Here is a 20412-nt window from a genome sequence, read left to right as displayed (position 1 = left end):
TTGTGAGAATGTTGTCCTTATGCTTGAACAGCGTTTGGAGTAAAATATTTTTATAATAAAATCCACTTCTCAAAGGAAACACTTCAAAGATTTAGGACATTGCTTTGTCCTACTAGTACTAGTAGAACCATTACCAGTACTAGCGGTATTAGTACTGGTACTTTTGTCCCAGCAACAGACTGATATCTTGACAATTGAGTGACATCTGATGATGGCCATAAAGAGGAATTACAGTCACAAAGTCAGGTTTTACCCCAACTGCACTTTTGACCTGACAGTGAGGTTAAGAACCAATAGAATTGCATTAAAAAGAGATAATCTGTGACTCTGTCAGAACATCTCATGCTACTCGTTTGGATTTATATCCTTGCTTTCGTTCAGAAACACCATAAATGCTGAGATTAGTTGTCAAGGTACAAGTATGCTACCTCACTTTCACTATTTCAAGACCTAACTTCAACTAACCCAATCTACTATAGTTGAAGCAGTTAATTACTTGTTCAAGTGGACAGTTTTTCTCCAGAATACATCTCTTATTGTTAGTTTGTCATGATATTTCTAGATTTTATACCACTGACATTTTGATTGTTGTCCTCATACATAGTGACTTTGGATGACTGCAACAATTAGAGTCCCACAGGTACATCAGCAAGATTCCAAGCAATCACTATGAAGGTGAGCAGAGCATGTTCAGAGCACGAAAACAATAGATTTGTATTATTATTATTATTTATTTATTAATTATTAGGTTTCTTTTGTTTTGTTTTTAGTTTAACTTTTATTGAGTTGTTTTAGATACACTGATTATCTCTATTAGACTTGCCATTAAATGGCAAATCTCTAACAGACTCTCCCTGTCATCCCATTTTCTTTCTGGTGAAGTTGTGGACTTCTTGATAAAGACCAACTCAAGAGACAGTGCTTAGCTAGTAACCATTGATGTAAACTTTATATTAATGTTTCTCATGATTAAATGATTACATTTTCTGCAAACACACTTCCCCTAAATTAATTTATTATGAACCTCATGGAGTTCATTACAAGAAGTTGTTTTCTATTTAATTAATACTTTGCACCACATCATGGTTCAGCAATGGGCTCTCCCTCTGCTTTGCCGACAGCTGCCTAGTCATTAGCAAATTTCATGACATCCAAAGCAGATTAAAATGTCTCCAGATTTGTGGATTATATTGTCCTACTTATAATTTAGTTTGGAAGCAAGGGACACTTAAAAAGACATTTCACCCATTTTGTTTGGAAAAGAGACAAAAACATCTCTTGAAAGTTGAAATGTGAAAGCTACTGTATAATCCAATCCCTCTAAAAAAAAGTTTAGATATCCAGAGTTACGCATCTACAAACAGCACCTGAAAAGGGTCGGAATAAAGATGAAGATATAAAAAGACTATTATAGTCTATCAGTGGGCCGCAAGTGTGTTGCAAGTGGGACCCAAATATTTGGCACAACACTAAGATTTGAATGATAATATAAACAAAAGTATTACAATAATTACCTTGAAAAAGTGTGTTTTCATTGTGATACCAATAAATAGGAACTCAAAGTATACTGCTTTAGTTCCATTGATCCAACATAATCAATTGATCATTAAAATAAACATGCTCTGAAAATGCACATGGCCCACCCAGCTGACCATGTAGGCCTACACATGTTACGTTGTGGGCTGCGAATGCTTTTAAGATTTTTCTTGGGCCCATGATCCAGAAAAGGTTGAGAAAATTCTCTGTGAATTACATCCTGGTCTACAAATCCCTTCAGTCATGTCATGAAATCCACAGTAAGGAAATACTGGTGTATTTTATCATGTTTCATCATAAATTAAACATGTTTCAGCACACCCATAGTTTACTCCATAACAGAGCCACAGATTTAAGGGACTTAATTGTAAATAATTCTTAATAGCTACTCACCCAGCTCTATTACATTTATTACAGCAAACCTTTCATGTAGATCTTGTAGGCCTACTTCTAGCAGCAACATGCTGAACCATAAAAATACAATAAAAATAAGATAAGGAAATAAAAGGAAACAACATAGTGATAAACGGATCGATAGATAGAAGTAACAAGATAAGATAATTAACCAAAGAGAGGTCAGCCAAGTAAGTTACATATTTTCTTATGTACAGTACACTGCATTTAGCTGTCTGTAATTCAGAAGTGTAAAGATACTGCAACTGTTAATCAGCTTGATTTTGTCAGTACGTAATAGCCACCACTATATAGTATTTCCTGCAAAGCATATGAGTTCAGTTGTGAGAATGTTGTCCTTATGCTTGAACAGTGTTTGGAGTAACATATTTTTACAATAACATCCACTTCTTAAAGGAAACTCTTCAAAGATTTAGGACATTGCTTTTTCCTACTAGTACTAGTAGAACCATTACCAATACTAGTGCTAGTCGTATTAGTACTGATACTTTTGACCCAGCAACAGACTGATATTTGCCACCACATGTGTAGCTTGTAAATGACAATTGTGTGATACTCAACAATCATAATCCATGGTAACATTCCATCCAGTCCATAAGTATATATTTAGGGCTTGTTTTTGGTAAAACAATGAAATATTCATGAAAATGTCCATCACAAGCTGCCATGGTGATGACCCCTGTGTAGGGTTGGAGGGTATGGCGGTGCCCTCTACTTTCACACCCGTTGGCTCCAACTACTGCCCATATGAGGAACTGCAGGCTGCAAGTGGAGGCCTCATACACACATGCGATTGAACAGTCAGTAAGTGGCTGTAGTGGTAGTAATAAAGGGAACATTATAAACGTTATAATATTCACTTTAGAAACTACAGTGCAGCATAATACTGGAATGGCACTACAAATGGTGCATTTATCCAAAGCGCTTTACATAACATTCACCCATTCACACAATGATGGCAGAGGAGGAAACCATGAAAGGCAACAACCTGCTCATCGGGAACAGTAGGGGAGGAAGCGCTCTCTTTCACACATGGCCCCACATGAACACTGTCTACCCCGAGTCTAGCCCCCTGAGGACCCCCTGCCTACTCCAGAGTTTCTTGTCCCTCTGGACATCATTTCTACACAGTAAGCCAGGTCCTGTGTGTTAAGTTCACAATTTCAAGTAGCCTATTGTATTCGTTTTCTCGTTTTTGTGTAAAAACTGTACCCTTATGAGTCCACTATTCCACTCTAAACCTTGTCTTGTTGAGTGTGATTCTTCAACCTTTATGACTGCAATTATAAATAACCTTTGATTTGAAAAGCAGGGGAAGCCTGTGTAATATAGAGGATGGCATGACAGGACAGGCTACGTTGTTCTGTCCATTCGGCTGCTGGAGAACATCAGAGGACTGACAGCTCTTTCTGCTCCTGTTCACCAGCAGCAGAAAGGATGACTAGGGCCTCTTGTAGCCCACCCACCTCACATTTTGAACTGCAGATACAACCTCAGCTTCCACGGTTTGGTCAGTCTCAGATGTAGAGGTCCACCTTTGGAAGTTGTAAAAGGCCACTGTTGCCTTCACAGTGAGATCCACGCTGCCAGGTGTCACTCCAGAGATCTGGTGGTAGATCCTCACAGTGCAGCAAGAAAAGCATTCTCAACTCTTGTCTTTTGTGAGCTACACTTATTCCTGCCAAATAAATTGTACTGACATTTAAGGGGAACACATTTTGGACAGTGATTAAGCAACAGATCCAAGCTGCATCTAGATGTAGGTGACATACATGCCAGTTAAATAATTACTACTACTACTACTACTACTACTACTACTACTTCTACTAGCCTACTATTGCTATACAGAATGTATGTGACACTAGGTGTGCAGTCAACAGGGGATACCAAAAAGCTATTTCTCTTCATCCAGTAGAGGGCACTCCAGGTTTGCGTTTTACATTCTGCAAGCTCATGCACAGCTGAATGACACAAGATGGCACTGTTATTTGTTTACATAAAAAGTGTTGTAGTAAGCTACTCAGCATGACAGTGATTGTTTTCTGCAAAAGGTGATAGGCCTAGATAAAGATATTATATGCTGCTCACTGTCACTAAGTTAACATATAACCTGATGTTAAAACATTTCTTTGTTACCTGCCATGACATGTGTTAACTTCACAAAATTATGATTGACACTGTATTATGTTGCCATGTTTATATTGTGCAATACCTTTGCCACCCTATGGAGTTCTTAGAAATAACAACAAATTGCCTTGTTTCCATTTTGTATATAATATAGGCAACGCTTTCCTAATGTTAATGTTCATTGTGATATTAGATGTTCATGTTGATAAGAACTGGGTGGGATATTCATGACAATAAAAGGTGTTGGATTTTATGCTAGTAGTACTTCAAGTTTTTTGTTGATTGGCACATGAGGGTCAGCCCCCAACTGTGATGTAATGATAATATATGTAAATGGCCTGGCCTGCCACGACCAGACAGAACAAGATTTAGCCAGCCTAATCCTGAGCGAGGTTACTCACATCCAAACCTCACACATGTGTAACAATGAATTCCAGCACTGAAGCAAGACAGAAACTCAGCTTTCTTGACAGAGACAGAGGCATTTGACTCTTTTCATGAACAAAATTAAATCATTCACTAGATTTCCAGTCTTAACTCACCCCAGCTACCATTTTTTAGCCATAGCTAAATTGTTTTGACTACATGTCACATTTTCTAATGGTCTATTATGAGAACATTATAGTGACTTTAGTTTAGGGACCTGGAGCCAAGTCCACAAATAGTTCACAGGTCCAACAATATGGCTAAACATTGGCTAACCAAATAGACTACTCTGAGCAACTGTCCAACATGGGTCTAACCAATCAGCATGTTGCATTCACTTACAAGCCAGTTGTTCTGCATCTAATACTTGTAATTTAATTTCACTTGCAAACATTAAGCGACTTTGGGTACTAGAAAAGCGCTATATAAGTCTGATGTATTATTATTAAAATGTCATGCAGCTGTGGTTCTTTTTGCACTGATTATGAATGCTGAGAAAGTCACCTTCATAATGACCAAATGGATCACAAGAGATGGAACTTCAACTGCATAAATTCCGTTTTACTTGTTGCCATATTCAAATGAACAAATACTGTATACAGTGGCCTATGAAAGCCTCAAAATATAAATAATGAAAAAACATCACTGCAAAAACTATTAGTGTAGCTAACACTCCTATGACAAATAGTGTATAGGTGAATAAGGCTTTTAGTTCTATTCTTCTACTTATCTGTTGACTTGAACCTGCAGAGGTCATTCAGAGACAATTAAGTTTCTGAAAAGTGTGCTGACCTGTTTTAGTGTCTGGGTTGTGAATGATTTTCTTGGAGTAGACTGGAAGATTCTAGGAATGCAATGGTCACCAAGGTTAAAGCATTTATGAATCAACACAATATTAATCAATTCATATTTGAAAGTATTGTTGGTAAGCAGGCTACATGCTCATGTGCTTCATTACTGTGGTGTGATAGGCTAATGATGCAAGATATAGCCTAATATTCATACTCACAACAGAGGGCAATACATGATTTACATAATAGTAGGTCGTACTGTATGAGGGGAGACAATTTCCATTGTTTTGATACAGAAAGGGGTTTACACACACACGAGGAAAAAAAAACAATATAGGCTAAAGTCATTTTTATATTATTATTCCAAAATGTACTTTGAAATATCACTGAACTAGCCTGGATGTCTATTCCAAACTGAATGCATGTTGTGTGCAATGCAGTGCACTAAAAAGCCCAAATGACAGTTTGAAACAATGCAATTATACTGTTTCAAACATGCAAGAAGCAACGGCAATTGTTTCTAATGGATCAAATGAGAGTAGGCTACATAACATTAGAGGTGTGTTGCTGGGTAAAGTATAAAACGCCCTTCGAAATGCTCCCTGAATGACTTTACTAGGGTAGTCTACTGTCTCCACTAACACACCAAATCCAGTATTTTTCCATCAAGTAGCGCGCTGGGTCACGTGACGGCAGTAAGAGAAAAAAACGCTGTCATGTTTGCATCCTCTCAACTGACAGCAGCACATTACTCTAATTAATACGCCGGACAATAGTGCGACGTTACACCAAAGTGACAACTGTCCACGCCGCATTGCTCTGATTGTCCGCTTGTCTGTACACTTTATTTAACATTATATGGGGACAATTTTTATTTCTTAGTACTTGCAGGTCGTTTTTCTAACCTCGTGCGTTCATGATCATAACCACTCCCACTCGTGGCTGGTGGAAAATTACCAGCTTACAAGCGCAACAGGCAAAAAGCAAACGCTTTGCGATATTGTTTTATCTTTAAACGCTTCACACACAACAACGTGGCTTAATCCGAGTTAACATTTCACATTGGTTAATGCAATATAAATACAATACATTCAGAATGCGCAAAAACACACACACACACACACACACACACACACACACACACACACACACACACACACACACACACACACACACACGTCTAGGTCTAAAGTGCATTAAAGTGTAATAACATTGTTGCGTTATATATGTACATTCATCAATAATACAACATTTTAAGCATGAATAGCGCCATTACACGTATTATTAGCTAAGGAGCAGCACGCAACGGTGTAGCGGGCTATTCTATCTGTTCACTGGAGTCATCGAAGTCCATTCTCTGCACAAGCCCTGAAACATGACTGTCATCTCATGACAGTCATAGATGAACTTCAACCTGGTGTTTGCACTTTCTTCATTTACGGCCCATACATCTACATAAACGTTCACATTTAAAATATAAAGTGCTTACCCTATGGCCAAGGATGTTACAATTGTGTTCGGGCCCTCAGAAATACCCGTATCTTCCGTATTGTTCAATAAAAAGCATTTTAATCCGATCGGTGGCCATTTTCTCCGTGTTTTCACCATATGCTTTCAACTACACGATCCTATCGGCTGGGAGGTGTATTGCACTCTGATACATTATAACTATGAGTAAATTGCCACCAATCGGATTAAAATACTTTTTATTGAACAATACGGAAGATAGGGGTAATTCTGTGGACCCGTACAGAATTGTAACATCCGTGGCCATGGGCAAAGCACTTTATATTTGAAATATGAACGTTTATGTAGATGTACGGCACAAAAAGGGAGAAAGTTTAAACACCAAGTTGAAGTGCATCCATGACGGTCGTGACAGACGACCGTCGTGTATCCATGGCCAGCTCTGCACAAGAGTATGCCCTCTTTTTCTCCACGGGCGGGGGAGTGGTCGCGTGGGCGCTCGAGCGAACTGAAATAAACTGACAGCCGATGTATCCAATGGGACCCCAATGCGGAAGTAACCAGCGAGCGCGGAGCCAATCACGGCCCAGGGTGGGCGTAACTCCAGTCCAAACTTTCCGCGGCGCCATCGGCTGAAAACTAAACCGAGATGGAATCTCCCAGTCTGAACCGGTTTCAACCGGTTACGAGTTAGTGGCTTGAGAGAGAGAGAGAGAGAGAGGAGAGAGGAGGCGCAGAGCACAACCATCTGTCTATTCCGCCCCGCTGCAAAATTACTTCAGTAAAAAGAATTCATTTTGTCAATCAAGGTTTATTTTATTTCGAAAGATGTATCGGAGTGACATAGTCCTGAGCTTGCCGTGATCATAGTTTTGGAATCCACAACATCACTGGTCCTTAATATCAACCAGGCATCACTCAATACTGGAATTGGAGCCCTAGTCACCGTTGCAGAGATATTAGGACATTCTCTAATCTACAGTGATAACTAGATCACTAGATCTGGTAGATCCTCTTGGGCTAAAAGCCACTGTTCTCAGTCAGAGCCTTGGACTTTTAGGTAGGTAACTGTCTGGGGTTGCAACGCAAATCAACCATGCTGTAATTGTTTGACGTTTGGTTTAACGGGGTTCAAAAGTAAATTTAGTTTGATTAAAGTGAGTAACATAATACTGTTTCATCTGACTTAGAATTATATATTTTTTGAATGCAGCGGGCAGCAGCACCAATCACTGGCTTAAGCTAATGATAACGTTAACAACACTGCTATAGCTAGCACAGACACAGCGCATATCGTAACGTTATAGCTACACTTTTAAAGGATTAGGAGGTGAACCAGGAGAGTCAGTGTAACGCTGTCTAAATACACAACTCAGTGACGCTGCAGCACCTTCAGAGCGACGTGGTCCTGCTGATGAATGGAAATCCAACGCTGTGTTGCAAATCCGTGCCTCTCCTACGTTCCCCTGTGCAAAATCACTGACTGACTGGCTGCTGCTGCGTGCGTGCGTGCGTGCGTGTGTGTGTGTGTTGATAGCGGATGTCAAGTTGGTGGTGTTGCTGGGCAGTGGTGGAAAGTAACTACGTACATTTACTCAAGTACTGTACTGTACTTAAATTCATACTACTTGTACTCCACCACATCTCAGAGGCAGATATTGTACTTTTACTCCACTGCAATTATTTGAAAACTTAAGTAACTATAGTTACTTTGTAGATTTGAATTATTATTGCAAAACATTTTGATACCAATACTTTTGTACTTTTACTCAAGTGAATTTTGATTACCGGACTTTTACTTGTAACAGAGTGTTTCTACATTGCAGTATTGATATTTTTACTTAAGTAGAAGAATGTGGAATTTTTTTTACCACTGGGTTTTGGTAGATGATGCTTATATATATATATATATATATATATATATATATATATATATATATATATATATATATGTGTGTGTATAGTTTATGTCCTATGTGGCTGCGCCCATCTAACACTTAACACGCAGTAGGCTAAGTGCTATAAGGGTACAAATGAAAAGGACTTATATATATATATTAGTTTTTTTTTTAAAGTTCTCCTCCTCCTTGCCTTGGTGGGAGTGGTTGGAGCGTTGCCTGGTTGCCATGGTGATGGTGGCGACGATCAGCGAGGAAGGACCACTGACTGTTGAACTGGTGTTGTTGCTGGGAACGTTATTAACAAGCTGCCTTGTGAAGGGAAAATTACACCAATTGTTTGCTAATCTCCAGGTAGTCAGGATTCTATAGTCGGCGTTAAAATGGTGACGCGTGTTGTATTGCGTTTATATTTAACTTAACAGGTAACATGCAAGGATGAGAAATGTGCATGAAGTACAATGGAGTCCGTTCCTTGCGTTAGTTTGTTCAGGTAATGTTACCATTACCAGCCTACTTGTGGTCACATTTTGGGAGGAGGAGTGTACGTTTGCTTGCAAATGTAAACAATGTGACGTTGCCTTGTCGACACGTGGTTGGGTTCACGTTCAACTACATTGTTTACAGTAGGCGGAGTGGGTGGTGTGTGTAAAACCACTTTAAATTAGACCCAGTACGGTGTGTGTTGCGTTGCATGGTGTTTGGTTTGTTTAATTAAAGGGTCAATGTCATTGGTACTGTATATAATACTAGAGTTTCGGGGGGCTACGCCCCCCTCAACCCCAGCCGCGCACGGGGCCCAGCGTGGCCGTGTGTATATTGGGGGACCCAAATCGCCGGAGTAAAACTGTGGATTTTTTTTTTTTAAAAAGGGAAAAATGTGAAGAAATAATATTTGTTATGTTTCAGGGGGTCCACAGGGGGTCCGCGGACCCCCTGATGGTCCACTGACCCCCTGTGGAGTGTTGGGACGCGCGGGGACACCCCTGGAACATTGCGGACCATTTCGGTGTTTTTTTTTTTTTCATGAAGGTGGTTGCTTGTTTCTGGCGCTGGCTGTGCAAACCTGGCAACCCAGCGCATGCTGCCGCACGTTTAAGTGGCGTAGCGTCATGAGGGTCAGTGGGGCCGTGGCTCGGTCAGTGAAGACCCTGTAGTGCGGATGATATGTGGCATAGAGGGGCAGATTGTAAATCCCCAGAGGAAACATCCGTGGGCTACCATTGGTTCAGCGATGTGTGCGGTGGCCCTGCGGCCCCTCCTCCTCCACCAATGTGCAGTATTGAGAGCCCTGACGTCACAACAATTGGAGCGATGGGCACTGCACTGTGGTTGGTTAGGGTACACCTAGGGCCCAGGTAGAACCCAGTTAAAGCCTGCATGGGCAAACCCAGTTAGGACCCGCCTTGGTCCCACATAAACATGGCTAGTTGGGGCCCACCTAAGGGCCAGGTAGAAGCTACTTATAGCCTGCATGGGCATCGCAGTTGGGACTGAAGTGGATGCCGCTGACATTGCTGACATGGGGTCCATATGGTTTAGCCCACCTTGAAACCATATGGGAACTACGCTGGCATGCTGGCTGTAATGCAAACGCTGCATCATACCTGCAGTGTGTAGTTTGATGTTGTGTGTGTAGCAGATATACCTGCAGTGTGTAGATCAATGTCCATATGAAAGTCAATGCCCAGCAGTGTTTTTTTCCCCCAGCAGAGTTTCTAGTGTCTCTGTGTCTCTCTGGAAGAGGTTGCACATGAACTCTGCAGCCGCACTGAGGCGCTCCAACACAAACACTGTGACATTAAGCTGCTTCACACAACAAACATCAGCACCACGCTGCTGTTTGTCCAAAAGACACAATATCTCCTCTCCCACCGACGTCATGTGTTCATTTATCGACAGCCGTACAGACTCCTTGTGACACATTTTACGTCGTTTATCCAGCTCTCACTGACTCTCCACATCGGGCTGTTATTTTGCTGCGATCAAGTCAACGATGTGAGAGATTAGCTATCACAGACGAACGGACAGGGGGTGAAACATAGTCTTGCGCCATGCCTTTCGGCCTGGCGGAGACAATAATAAAACGAAAGTAAAGGAAATGGCCATTTCTGCAACAGAAGTAGTCAAGAAACTATACTATGAAAACATGGGCCACATTGGCAAAGAATGTAAGAAAGAGGCAATCATGTAGAAAATAGCCGATCTCCAAGCTTACAAAGCCTGTCAACGTGAGGCGTTTCGAGCTTGTAGATCGGCTATTTTCACAATATTTACTTGTGGAACGGAGTCAAACAGAATGGGGGGGTCCCAGATCAAGTACGTGTATTGGGGGGGGGGGGGGGGGGGGGGGGGGGGCGTGAAAGGGTTGATAAACACTGCTCTAATCGGAGCGAAATTATCTGAAATTACTACATGACCATAATGCAGGCTAACATGCGTTGCACGGGGCGGTCCTGCCATTACGTTAGTTACTGTAGTTGCTGTGGAGCTACATAGTTCTCCAGAAGACACACACAAACATACACCATGTACAATGGACGAACTGAGCAGCAATATAGACATTCACCACACGAACGTGCATTGTTGACAAAGTGATTGCACAGCCGCTGCAGGCATGACAACCAGGTTAGCGTTAGCGACATGGCAGCTATCACAGCGCCCTGTCCGTCGTGCTGCAACTGCCTGTGATGGCTACAGCAGTAACAGCAAGCTGTCTGCGATGCCATTGTCTGGAGACTGCTCTTAGCGTGACACGACCAATGAGAGTGAGCGCTGTAGTTGTTGCTAAGATACGGTGGCGTGTCTGCCCCATAGCTTGTAGATCTGTCACACATGATTGGCGTAGGCTGCGTTGCCAGGTCTGACTTTGTGTCTAAGCAATGGTCGGCTTATTTTTGCGCGCCTTTGGGCTCGTTTGCATTGTGCGCACGGCAGCGCTTGTTTAGCGTACGTCAGCGCGACGTGGCAACGGACGTGGCAACGTGAAAGGTGATTGGCTGGTGAAAAGAAACACCCGACGTTACACCAGAAATGGTGCCTGGAGAAAATGGTGACCAAATAAAAAGTTTGGAAAAAAAGGAAAAAAACCCCGCAGCGGCTGCGTGCTGTTGTGGTGATGAGGTCGTGCGCACGGTAAGCGGTACGAAGCTGCCTCCCCTTCCGTTTTGTCCGACATTTGGTGAGTAGAATTAATTATGTTGCGCGGTGGAAAAGGTGTAGTTAGCAGTGAGATGTCCCCTACGCGAGGCGTAAATTCAGCGCGGCCGCCGTGGCGAGTCAGTTGCCGACATGTGGTCTGGCGGTGCGTTGTTTAGTCGATAACAGAGCTGTGGGGTGTGGACACCGAGGGTGCGGAAGTTGGTCGCCATTTATATAGTTAGATAATGGTTGTTGTTGTGGCAATGTGGGGTAGTAGTTGTGACTACCTTTGCAGCATATGGAGTATAAATTGCTTGTCATTGCAACAGCAGTCCCAGGTTCAAGTCCCAATCACATGATTGAGCAAACAACAGTCTCATGGAACAACCACAGCTCTCTTGTACTTGTTGTGGCTTATTTTGAACACTGTTGGGTTTGTGACAACACAACCATAACTAATTAGAATAACAGAGAAGGGGGGGGGGGGCACAGTGCAAGGTTTGAACTAAGGTAGTCAGCTGTTTGGAATTGTGCACCTAAACACTCACATGACTTTGCCTGTTGAATTTTTTCTGCTATCATAACCCCTGTCCCTCCCCCCCTGTCCTTGCAGAGCTCTATGCCAGCAATTATGACAATGTTAGCAGACCATGCAGCGCAACAGCTGCTGGACTTCAACCAGAAACTGGATATCAACCTGCTGGATAATGTGGTGAACTGTGTGTATCATGGTGTGGGATCACAGGTAGGTAGAGCACGATTGATAATTGAGGTCATGATTTTGTGATCAAAGTTATAAATGTCATAAGAGTGGAACCTTAGAACCTTGGCAAAGAAAAATAAATACTTGCACACAGGATTCAAGCACTCAATGTTTTACTCTTTTCTTTTGGATTTTTTTTTACCGGGCGGGCAGTTATTTTGTACTTTTTTTTACTTAAAGTCTGCCTTGTTCCACCACCTTGCCTAAACATTTTAAGGATGTGCATAGTTCTGCTCTTTTTTGGTCACATTTTAAGCAGCATTGTTGTCTAGCAGCAGTGACACGTTTACTGAGCAGCTTTTTATTTATTTCTTCTCTTTGGTTGTTTGACAGTGAAACAGGCAAGACTAGAAATTATTGTTGTTAATTTCTAAAAATGTATAGTTTTATGAACTGTCCTGTACTTTGTGTTGTGTATCTTAAATCTAACAACATACCGCCCTGCTTTACAGCAAAGAATGGCACAAGAGGTGCTGACACACTTGAAAGAGCACCCAGATGCCTGGACAAGAGTGGACACCATACTAGAGTTCTCCCAGAACATGAACACCAAAGTAAGCCAGCTCCATTCCCATATCACAATCTGTGCTTTGAGGAAGTGCTGAATACTCTTGTATTACTATTTGTAGTAGACACAATTCTTTACACCATGACATGGCATGTTCTTGTGAAACCTGTTTAATGCAGTAAATGCAAATCAGTGGTTGCTTTTATTGAAGGTGCCATGTGCAAGAGTGTGTGTGTACTCTTGACTGTGTGTCCCTACTGGAACTTAAACCCCTAATCCTGGTGGTGTTAGTTTATTGCTCATTGCGCTCATTGAAATAAACAGGACTAGTCTACTCTCCCCTTCTCACATATTCTGTTGGATCTGAATCTGTCGGAGCGACAGTGGATTTTGCCTATTAACTCTGGTGGTGCTGACTACTAAAATCTCAGACAGATCTTAATTATTCTGCCCTGTTTGAGTCTGGGTGGGAATTCTTTATGCCATTTTTGCCCATCATTCATACGCATAAGGAATACAGAAAAACACCATAATACAAAGTCACCAGCACCTTTTAAGTGGAACTTGAATTTGAACTTTTTTAAGTTGAATGAATTTGAATTTGGAGATTTAAAAACAGGCCTGTAGCAATGATCAAGGCTTCAGTTCTCTTCTTTCTTTCATGTGTTATCCCAGATGTCCTCAGTTGAGCGTCCTTTCCTCTCTGTCCGCAGTTAAAATATTCACTGTGCCGTTCTTGTGCATTTATACAGCCGATGAAACAAACTGCGCTTGCATACTGAAAGCCCAGTGATCGAGTCTTCAATAGCAGTCAGGAAGGGGGGTTCACCACTCTATAAAAAAAAAAGAAAAGATTACATTAAAATGGCAAAGCCACTCAGGCCAGGGCAGTGGAGTCTCATCCAGTAGCCTAATATAATGTGCCATCATGGAAAGTGTTGCTATGTACTTCATCACAAATAATGAAAGTGTAATGCGTCTAAAACTTCCTCAGAGTGATGGTAACATTTGCCTCTTCTTTTTTTCTTTTGCTTGCCTGTAAGATTGCTCTTAACACTGACATTCATTACTAATGTCTGAGTTGATCTATCAACAGTATCTGTTATAGTTTCAAATTCGTTACTTGGCCAAAAATGAGGGCTTTAGAGGAAAAGAGAGGAAACCTAAAAGGTAAACACCTCTTGAATTATGCATTCACTTTTTTCTCCATTTGTTTAAAAACAAAGTGCATAATTTTAAAGCACTTTCCAGAACATTTCGCTTTTTTATTTAATCGATAAGTTGCTAAATATGTAAATTAAATTCATGTGATGAATTCAAGCTGCTGACTTTATTTGATATTAATCACGATGTTCCATTATGTTTATGGCTTGTAATAGGAAGAAAAGAGATGTGTCACCCTGTGCATCTTGACACAGCTAGGCTTTGACGGCAGGCCTCCACAAGGTCTACCCCCTTTTTTAAATTCCCTTTGACTGAATTCTGTTCATCCGTTTCTATTGCATCTTATTCCATTGGACAAGAGGGAGGGCGCAGGCTGCAGTCAGTGGGCTCCATTGTAGAGAGAGACCGTCTATTTTCGACTCCTATTTCACCTGTAGGGATCATGGCTCCGCCTACCTAACCCTCCACTCCCCTTCTTTTTGTAGTGTATCTTCCACCCTGTACCTCTTCTCTCTGATCCTCTCAAGGCTTCCCCTAAGACCTGTTTAAGGTCATGCTTTATGCAGCAAAAATAAGTTAGTTGCTAGGCCTTTGGCAATTGCCCTGTCAATTGCTTTTCTCTTCTTATCCTTGTTTTGTTTTTTTTATGTTTTTGTGCACGGTGTGTGTGGAAAATAAAGGCGAAAAATAAGTTCTGAAATGGTTCGCGAAGGCAATGAGTGACACCTGTTGTTGGTGTGCAGTCAGTGTGCCGTTATTCCGCCTTTAATCCTCCTACCATTCATTGTCTGCAACACATTATTGATCCTACCCTCCCCTCCCCTAGCTTTAATAACACCCTCTAATGCACCTCATTATTTTTTTTTAAACCATCGTTCTTTTGAACTGATGATCCCTACAGCTGAAACACAAGTCATTCGAAATAACAATAGATCAATAAGATCACTAACTTAAAAAACAAAAGTTCTTTTGGTTTTTCATGCTTGTTTGTAGAACTCCCAGGAATTAACCCAAGGATTTAAAACAACCTGTGGTTGGTCTTGCTGTTCTTTATGAGACACACCAGGGAAAGGGGGCAGTAGATCCCAACATCATTTTAACTCTGTCCTTTGTTGTGGCGGAATTTGCTTGAACATAATGTGCATTTGAGTATTATGAAAATGTAGTCTGATGTTTCTGCCAAGCCTGCTAAAAGGCCATTCAACGTGAATTACAATTTCTTTCAAAATCTATAAGCAGGTTAACTGGTTTGTTTATTTCTCTGCTGTCATTTCCATTCTGGTGTGATGCTGAAAGAAACAGCAGGACTTCTGCAGTGTTTTTCAGCTTAATATCACTTGTAGAGAGATGTGCAAAGGGACAAAAAGCCATTGTTTTGCCTAGTAAAAATTTTGCATGAAATATCGGCTCGGTCCGTTTGAATTTACAATATGACAAAGTTATCTCAAACACTATCAAAACCAAAGTGATTTTCTTTAGTTTTGTTTTGGTTTGTATAATGGAAATGCACAATGCTTATCATTCAGTATTGTCTTGGTGGTGCCTGACCCTAATGCTCCTCTCTCCCTGTACATTACAGTACTATGCTCTTCAGATTCTGGAAACCGTCATTAAAACAAGATGGAAGATTCTGCCACGGAATCAATGTGAAGGTAAGATCATTATTATTTTTTTTGTCCCCTTCATGGCCTGTCTGCTATTCATATGTAGTTCAAGATGCCTTTGTTTTTTTACATTGTGGCAGTGATGCAACTCTGTCCTTAAAAAACTGTCATGACGTGCGGTTGCCAAGTTGAGCAGTATTCCCCCACTAAGCATGCCGGTTTTTTTCTGCCTGACTGGCTCCCACTGACTGCTACAGAATGGCTGGATTCTGCACTGTGGCAGTTTTTTCTAAGGGGAGAGGAAACGACAAAAAAACATGTCAACACTATGTGATTTCAAAGCTCTCTGTTGGACTGCATCTGTGGAGAGGCAGAGGAACTGTGTTCTTTTAAGTTGGCCTGTTTTCTCTTGGCTTTGTCATGTCAAGCAATTGTTGTCATTTCATACTTGCATGATAACAAACAGTGATTTACATCCCGCCTACATGTTTTTCTGGAGTTGACTAAAAGAGAATCCAGCTTTTGGATAGATGAGTTGTGGTGTAGTTAAAGACCATGCATGCTCAGTGCATACCAGTACTCAGTTCTACTGTGTATGACGTGATGTAAGGTGAAAGATAATAGGTCACTGTCTGAGTTATTCTGCTGTCTTACTGCTGCTAACTACATTCATATAAAAATGTTCCCTCCATTTAGTTTTTCCAATTAAAGAGTTTGTTGCCACCTGCTGTTTAAGGTTTACATTGCTGTTTAAGGTTTACATCGCAGTTTAAGGTTTATTGCAGTTTTCATCGGAAAGACAATTTTAACCCAAAATTGCCTCACGGTTTTAACTCATTTGTATAATTATATCATGAAATTGACTTTGTGAGTCTGAGTTCAAATCAATATTAATACAATTGATTAAACCCACCCCCTACATTACTAAATTATTTATTTATTCAAAATTTCATTTCTCATTGATCTAAGACTTACCCACTCCTGACCGTAGATGCCTGACTTTTGTTCAAGTGGCAAATCCAGGGCAGGGCGACCGGCAAGTATGTTTTTTACCCCCCTTATGTACTCAGAGAGTATTGCCTTGCTTCCGGCTCCGCCCGCTACACCCAAGCACATAGTATATTTCACAGAGGGTCAGAGTGATTGTACAGCACCAGGGCTAGAAAGAGAACTTAGTTAAACCTAAAGGTGCTCTTCAAACACTGATCCGTTTGACTTTTTGGTTTGAAAACAATTTACCATTTACCATAAATGTGACTTCAATGGGTCAGCTGAGACGCTGTGGTAGTTACAGTCCACCTCTTTGTTTGTGCAATGGGACTGTAGTGATTTAGAAAATGGGAAGTGCACCTTTTAAAGCCCCTGTGTACTGGGACAGGGTAGGCAGATTCAGCTAATTTTGAGCCAGTTGAATTGTTTTTGGATCACTGAGTAACCTGCCCCAGGCAGCTCACTATGTCAGGTTGTGTTGTTTAAGTGTCTTTTCATCACAGGCATACAATTCATTCTTCTGTTGCCTTTCATTTTGTCTGTTTGCAGGAATTAAAAAGTATGTTGTCGGTCTCATTATCAAGACATCATCAGATGCATCAAACGTGGAGGTGAGTCTGTCCTTTTGATTTGCAGTCAAAGTGTTACATTTTTGTGATTATTTTTAATCAAATAAATTGATGTTTGCTGAATAATTAACCCCCTGTCTAAAATTAGATGATGGGATGATGTGGAGTATATCAATATTTACAAGTCAAATATAATGTAAGCCAGTAGAAAAAGTTTTCACCCTATAATTTCCTGCATAATTCCAGGAGTAAAAACTGTGTCATATCGGGAAATGTGCCCATTTTGACTAAAATGTGTTTAAAGATATTTGTTGTAAAACCATTTCAGGGTGCAGGTATAAGGAAATCAAGACATCTTGTGTTGCAGGATTTATTTCTAAGTTGGCTGTTGTTCCTTTTACTTATTTTAGAAAGAAAAGGTGTACATTGGGAAACTGAACATGATCCTCGTCCAGGTAAGACTTGTATGCCAATATTCATGTGCATCCCCACTGTATGTGTGTGTGTTTATTAGTGAGAGTAAGTGAGAGGTTTAAAGAGGTTGAGCGGTTCACTGACCGTAATTGCTTGAGTGACTTTGCATTATTGCCAGTGACGATGAGTCACTGCTTATGTCAGCTGAGCTCACATTGTTGTGGCCTTCAGGGATCATCCACTGTTTGTGGATCAGATTCCAGGGTCTTAATGGTGTGTGTGTGTGTGTGTGTGTGTGTGTGTGTGTGTGTGTGTGTGTGTGTGTGTGTGTGTGTGTGTGTGTGTGTGTGTGTGTGTGTGTGTGTGTGTGTGTGTGTGTGTGTGTGTGTGTGTGTGTGTGTGTGTGTGTGTGTGTTCAACAAGTACACATTTAGTGCTTCAATCCTTCTCTGTTGTAGGACGATATGGGTACACAAAAGCACTATGAAATGGCTTTGATGTTTTTTGGAGTCAACAGCTCACGGCTCAAGAAACTGTCACAGATAACTCACTCCCTCTGACTAGAATCTATACCTCTACTGTAAAAAAGAATCGGGGAAAGCCAAAGGTTTTTGCCGTGATCCGGGCACTGCGCTAAACAGGAATCGAAAGATAATTGATTTGTCAGTAGACAGTACAGCACTATACGTTTTTGTCTGTTGTGTGCAGCAAATGTTGACTGTGGCGATGTACCCCGGTAAGAAGTGAACGACCATCGACGCGTAAACCCTGAAACCCAAGGGTTACACCTGAATTTACTTTGCTGCTAACTCCCAAATCCAGTTTCATAGTACAGGCCCCTTGGAAATTATGTCCCATAAACGAGCGACTGTTTCAACTGTGTGACATTTGTTTACGATTTTTGGTGTGCTTGACAAAGTGCAGCGTGAACGCAAACTGAACGGAATGAAAAATGCAACATTGTTGCAATTTCACCCCAGAGACAGTCTAGTCTAGTCTATATAACTATAGGCATGAAAGCACACACACACTAAGTACAACTCAGGCATGACTGTACTTGAACCCTATGACACAAGTGTTTTTCTTCCACCCACCATCTCTGCAGATCCTGAAACAGGAGTGGCCCAAGCACTGGCCCACATTCATCAGTGACATCGTGGGGGCCAGTCGAACCAGTGAGAGCCTCTGTCAGAACAACATGATCATCCTCAAACTGCTCAGCGAGGAGGTCTTTGACTTCTCCAGTGGTCAGATGACCCAGGTCAAGGCCAAGCACCTCAAAGACAGGTCAGACAAGTAATATTAGTAGAAGTAGTATTGGTAATAATAATGTGATAATGATAACAGTTATGATATTATCAATAGTATATCATACTAATTAAATAACAAGGTTTCAGCCTGATCCGAGCCCCCTTGATAAAAACTTAAAATTAAACTAAGGCGATGTCCGTTCGGAACTCACGTCCCTCGGTTGTCCACCAATACCTGTTGTAGCTGTTGTCAGAGAACCCGTTGTCACAGTGCTTAGTGCAGTATCCATTATCATAGTACTTGGAGGCCACAGACAGACTTATAGGTGGCTAGACTCCTGCAGAGTCATGCTGTAATGTTAATAACAACAATAATAATGATTTTTAAAAATTAACACGCTTTTAATGAAAAAGCTACTGGACCTCTGGTATCAGTGCCAGAGACTGCCTTTAATGTAGAGTACATGTCCAGGAAGTGATGTTTGCGCAGGGACATGTTCATTTTCACAGCACATAAAGGCAAACAAAGTGCAAGCTCCTCTGGGCTTTGAGGTTAACAGACAGTACGTGTCATTTTATAGTTTCACAGCCACAGGAGCTGACACACGGAAAATAAAAGACATTCATCAGGAGAACTGTATTGTCTTCTTCTGAAAGCAGGTTGATTGCTTCTTAAATTTCCTGTTGTTTAAATATGTGTTTAAAACAGTCTGCTTTGCTTAATGTGTTTGGGGATTTCTGTGTCTTTCAGCATGTGCAACGAATTCTCCCAGATATTCCAGCTCTGCCAGTTTGTAATGGTATGTGAATCCCATCTTTCTTCTCTCTCAAAACCATTACTTAAATGAAAATACTGATTTTCATCGAGCCTTCGGAATGTATGCCCGATGATGTGAAATGTTGGACATCATAATTTTGCGACATTGGCATTTCTTTGAGAAATACACAGTAGACAGAGAGTATTTTCTGATGAAAGTAGAACAATACATCAGAACAATGGTATTTACCGGCAGGTTGGAAATAGGCAAAGGTTTCCTTTAGCAACATCAGATAGGCCTACATTTTCATCATCTGATTTTCTTCTGGTTGTATTTGGCCTTTAATTGTTCTGTTGTTGCGATTGGCTGAACCCTTAGGAGAATTCCCAGAATGCACCTCTGGTCCACGCCACTCTGGAGACCCTGCTACGGTTTCTCAACTGGATTCCATTGGGGTACATCTTCGAAACCAAACTCATCAGCACACTGGTGTACAAGGTGTGCATGCACACAAACACACACATGCACACCCTTGAATGTGACATGTTAGCTTAGACTGTTTGAATCTACCCTGAAGTCTGAATTGCTGGTG

General features: G+C 41.2%; 1 protein-coding gene across 8 annotated transcripts in view; it reads left to right on the top strand.

Annotated features, from left to right (window-relative positions):
• The first annotated feature begins 7133 nt into the window (after positions 1 to 7133).
• Positions 7134 to 20412, top strand: part of xpo1b (exportin 1 b) — a 37084-nt gene continuing 23805 nt past the window's right edge. The window contains exons 1-11 of one of the 8 annotated variants that reach the window (XM_084077303.1): positions 12526 to 12545; positions 13016 to 13117; positions 14168 to 14241; positions 14451 to 14517; positions 15815 to 15887; positions 16831 to 16879; positions 17379 to 17440; positions 17809 to 17853; positions 18918 to 19099; positions 19814 to 19862; positions 20199 to 20318. In XM_084077303.1, the coding sequence (XP_083933429.1) occupies positions 15819 to 15887; positions 16831 to 16879; positions 17379 to 17440; positions 17809 to 17853; positions 18918 to 19099; positions 19814 to 19862; positions 20199 to 20318 (576 nt within the window). In that variant the 5' untranslated portion in view covers positions 12526 to 12545; positions 13016 to 13117; positions 14168 to 14241; positions 14451 to 14517; positions 15815 to 15818. The other 7 variants (XM_084077306.1, XM_084077302.1, XM_084077301.1 and 4 more) reach the window with 7 other exon arrangements.

Source organism: Gymnoscopelus microlampas, assembly GCF_963454915.1.
Source record: "Gymnoscopelus microlampas genome assembly, chromosome: 13".
Classification (NCBI taxonomy): Eukaryota; Metazoa; Chordata; class Actinopteri; order Myctophiformes; family Myctophidae; genus Gymnoscopelus; species Gymnoscopelus microlampas.
Note: the sequence above shows the minus strand (reverse complement) of the source record. Positions and strands in the feature narration are given on the sequence as shown.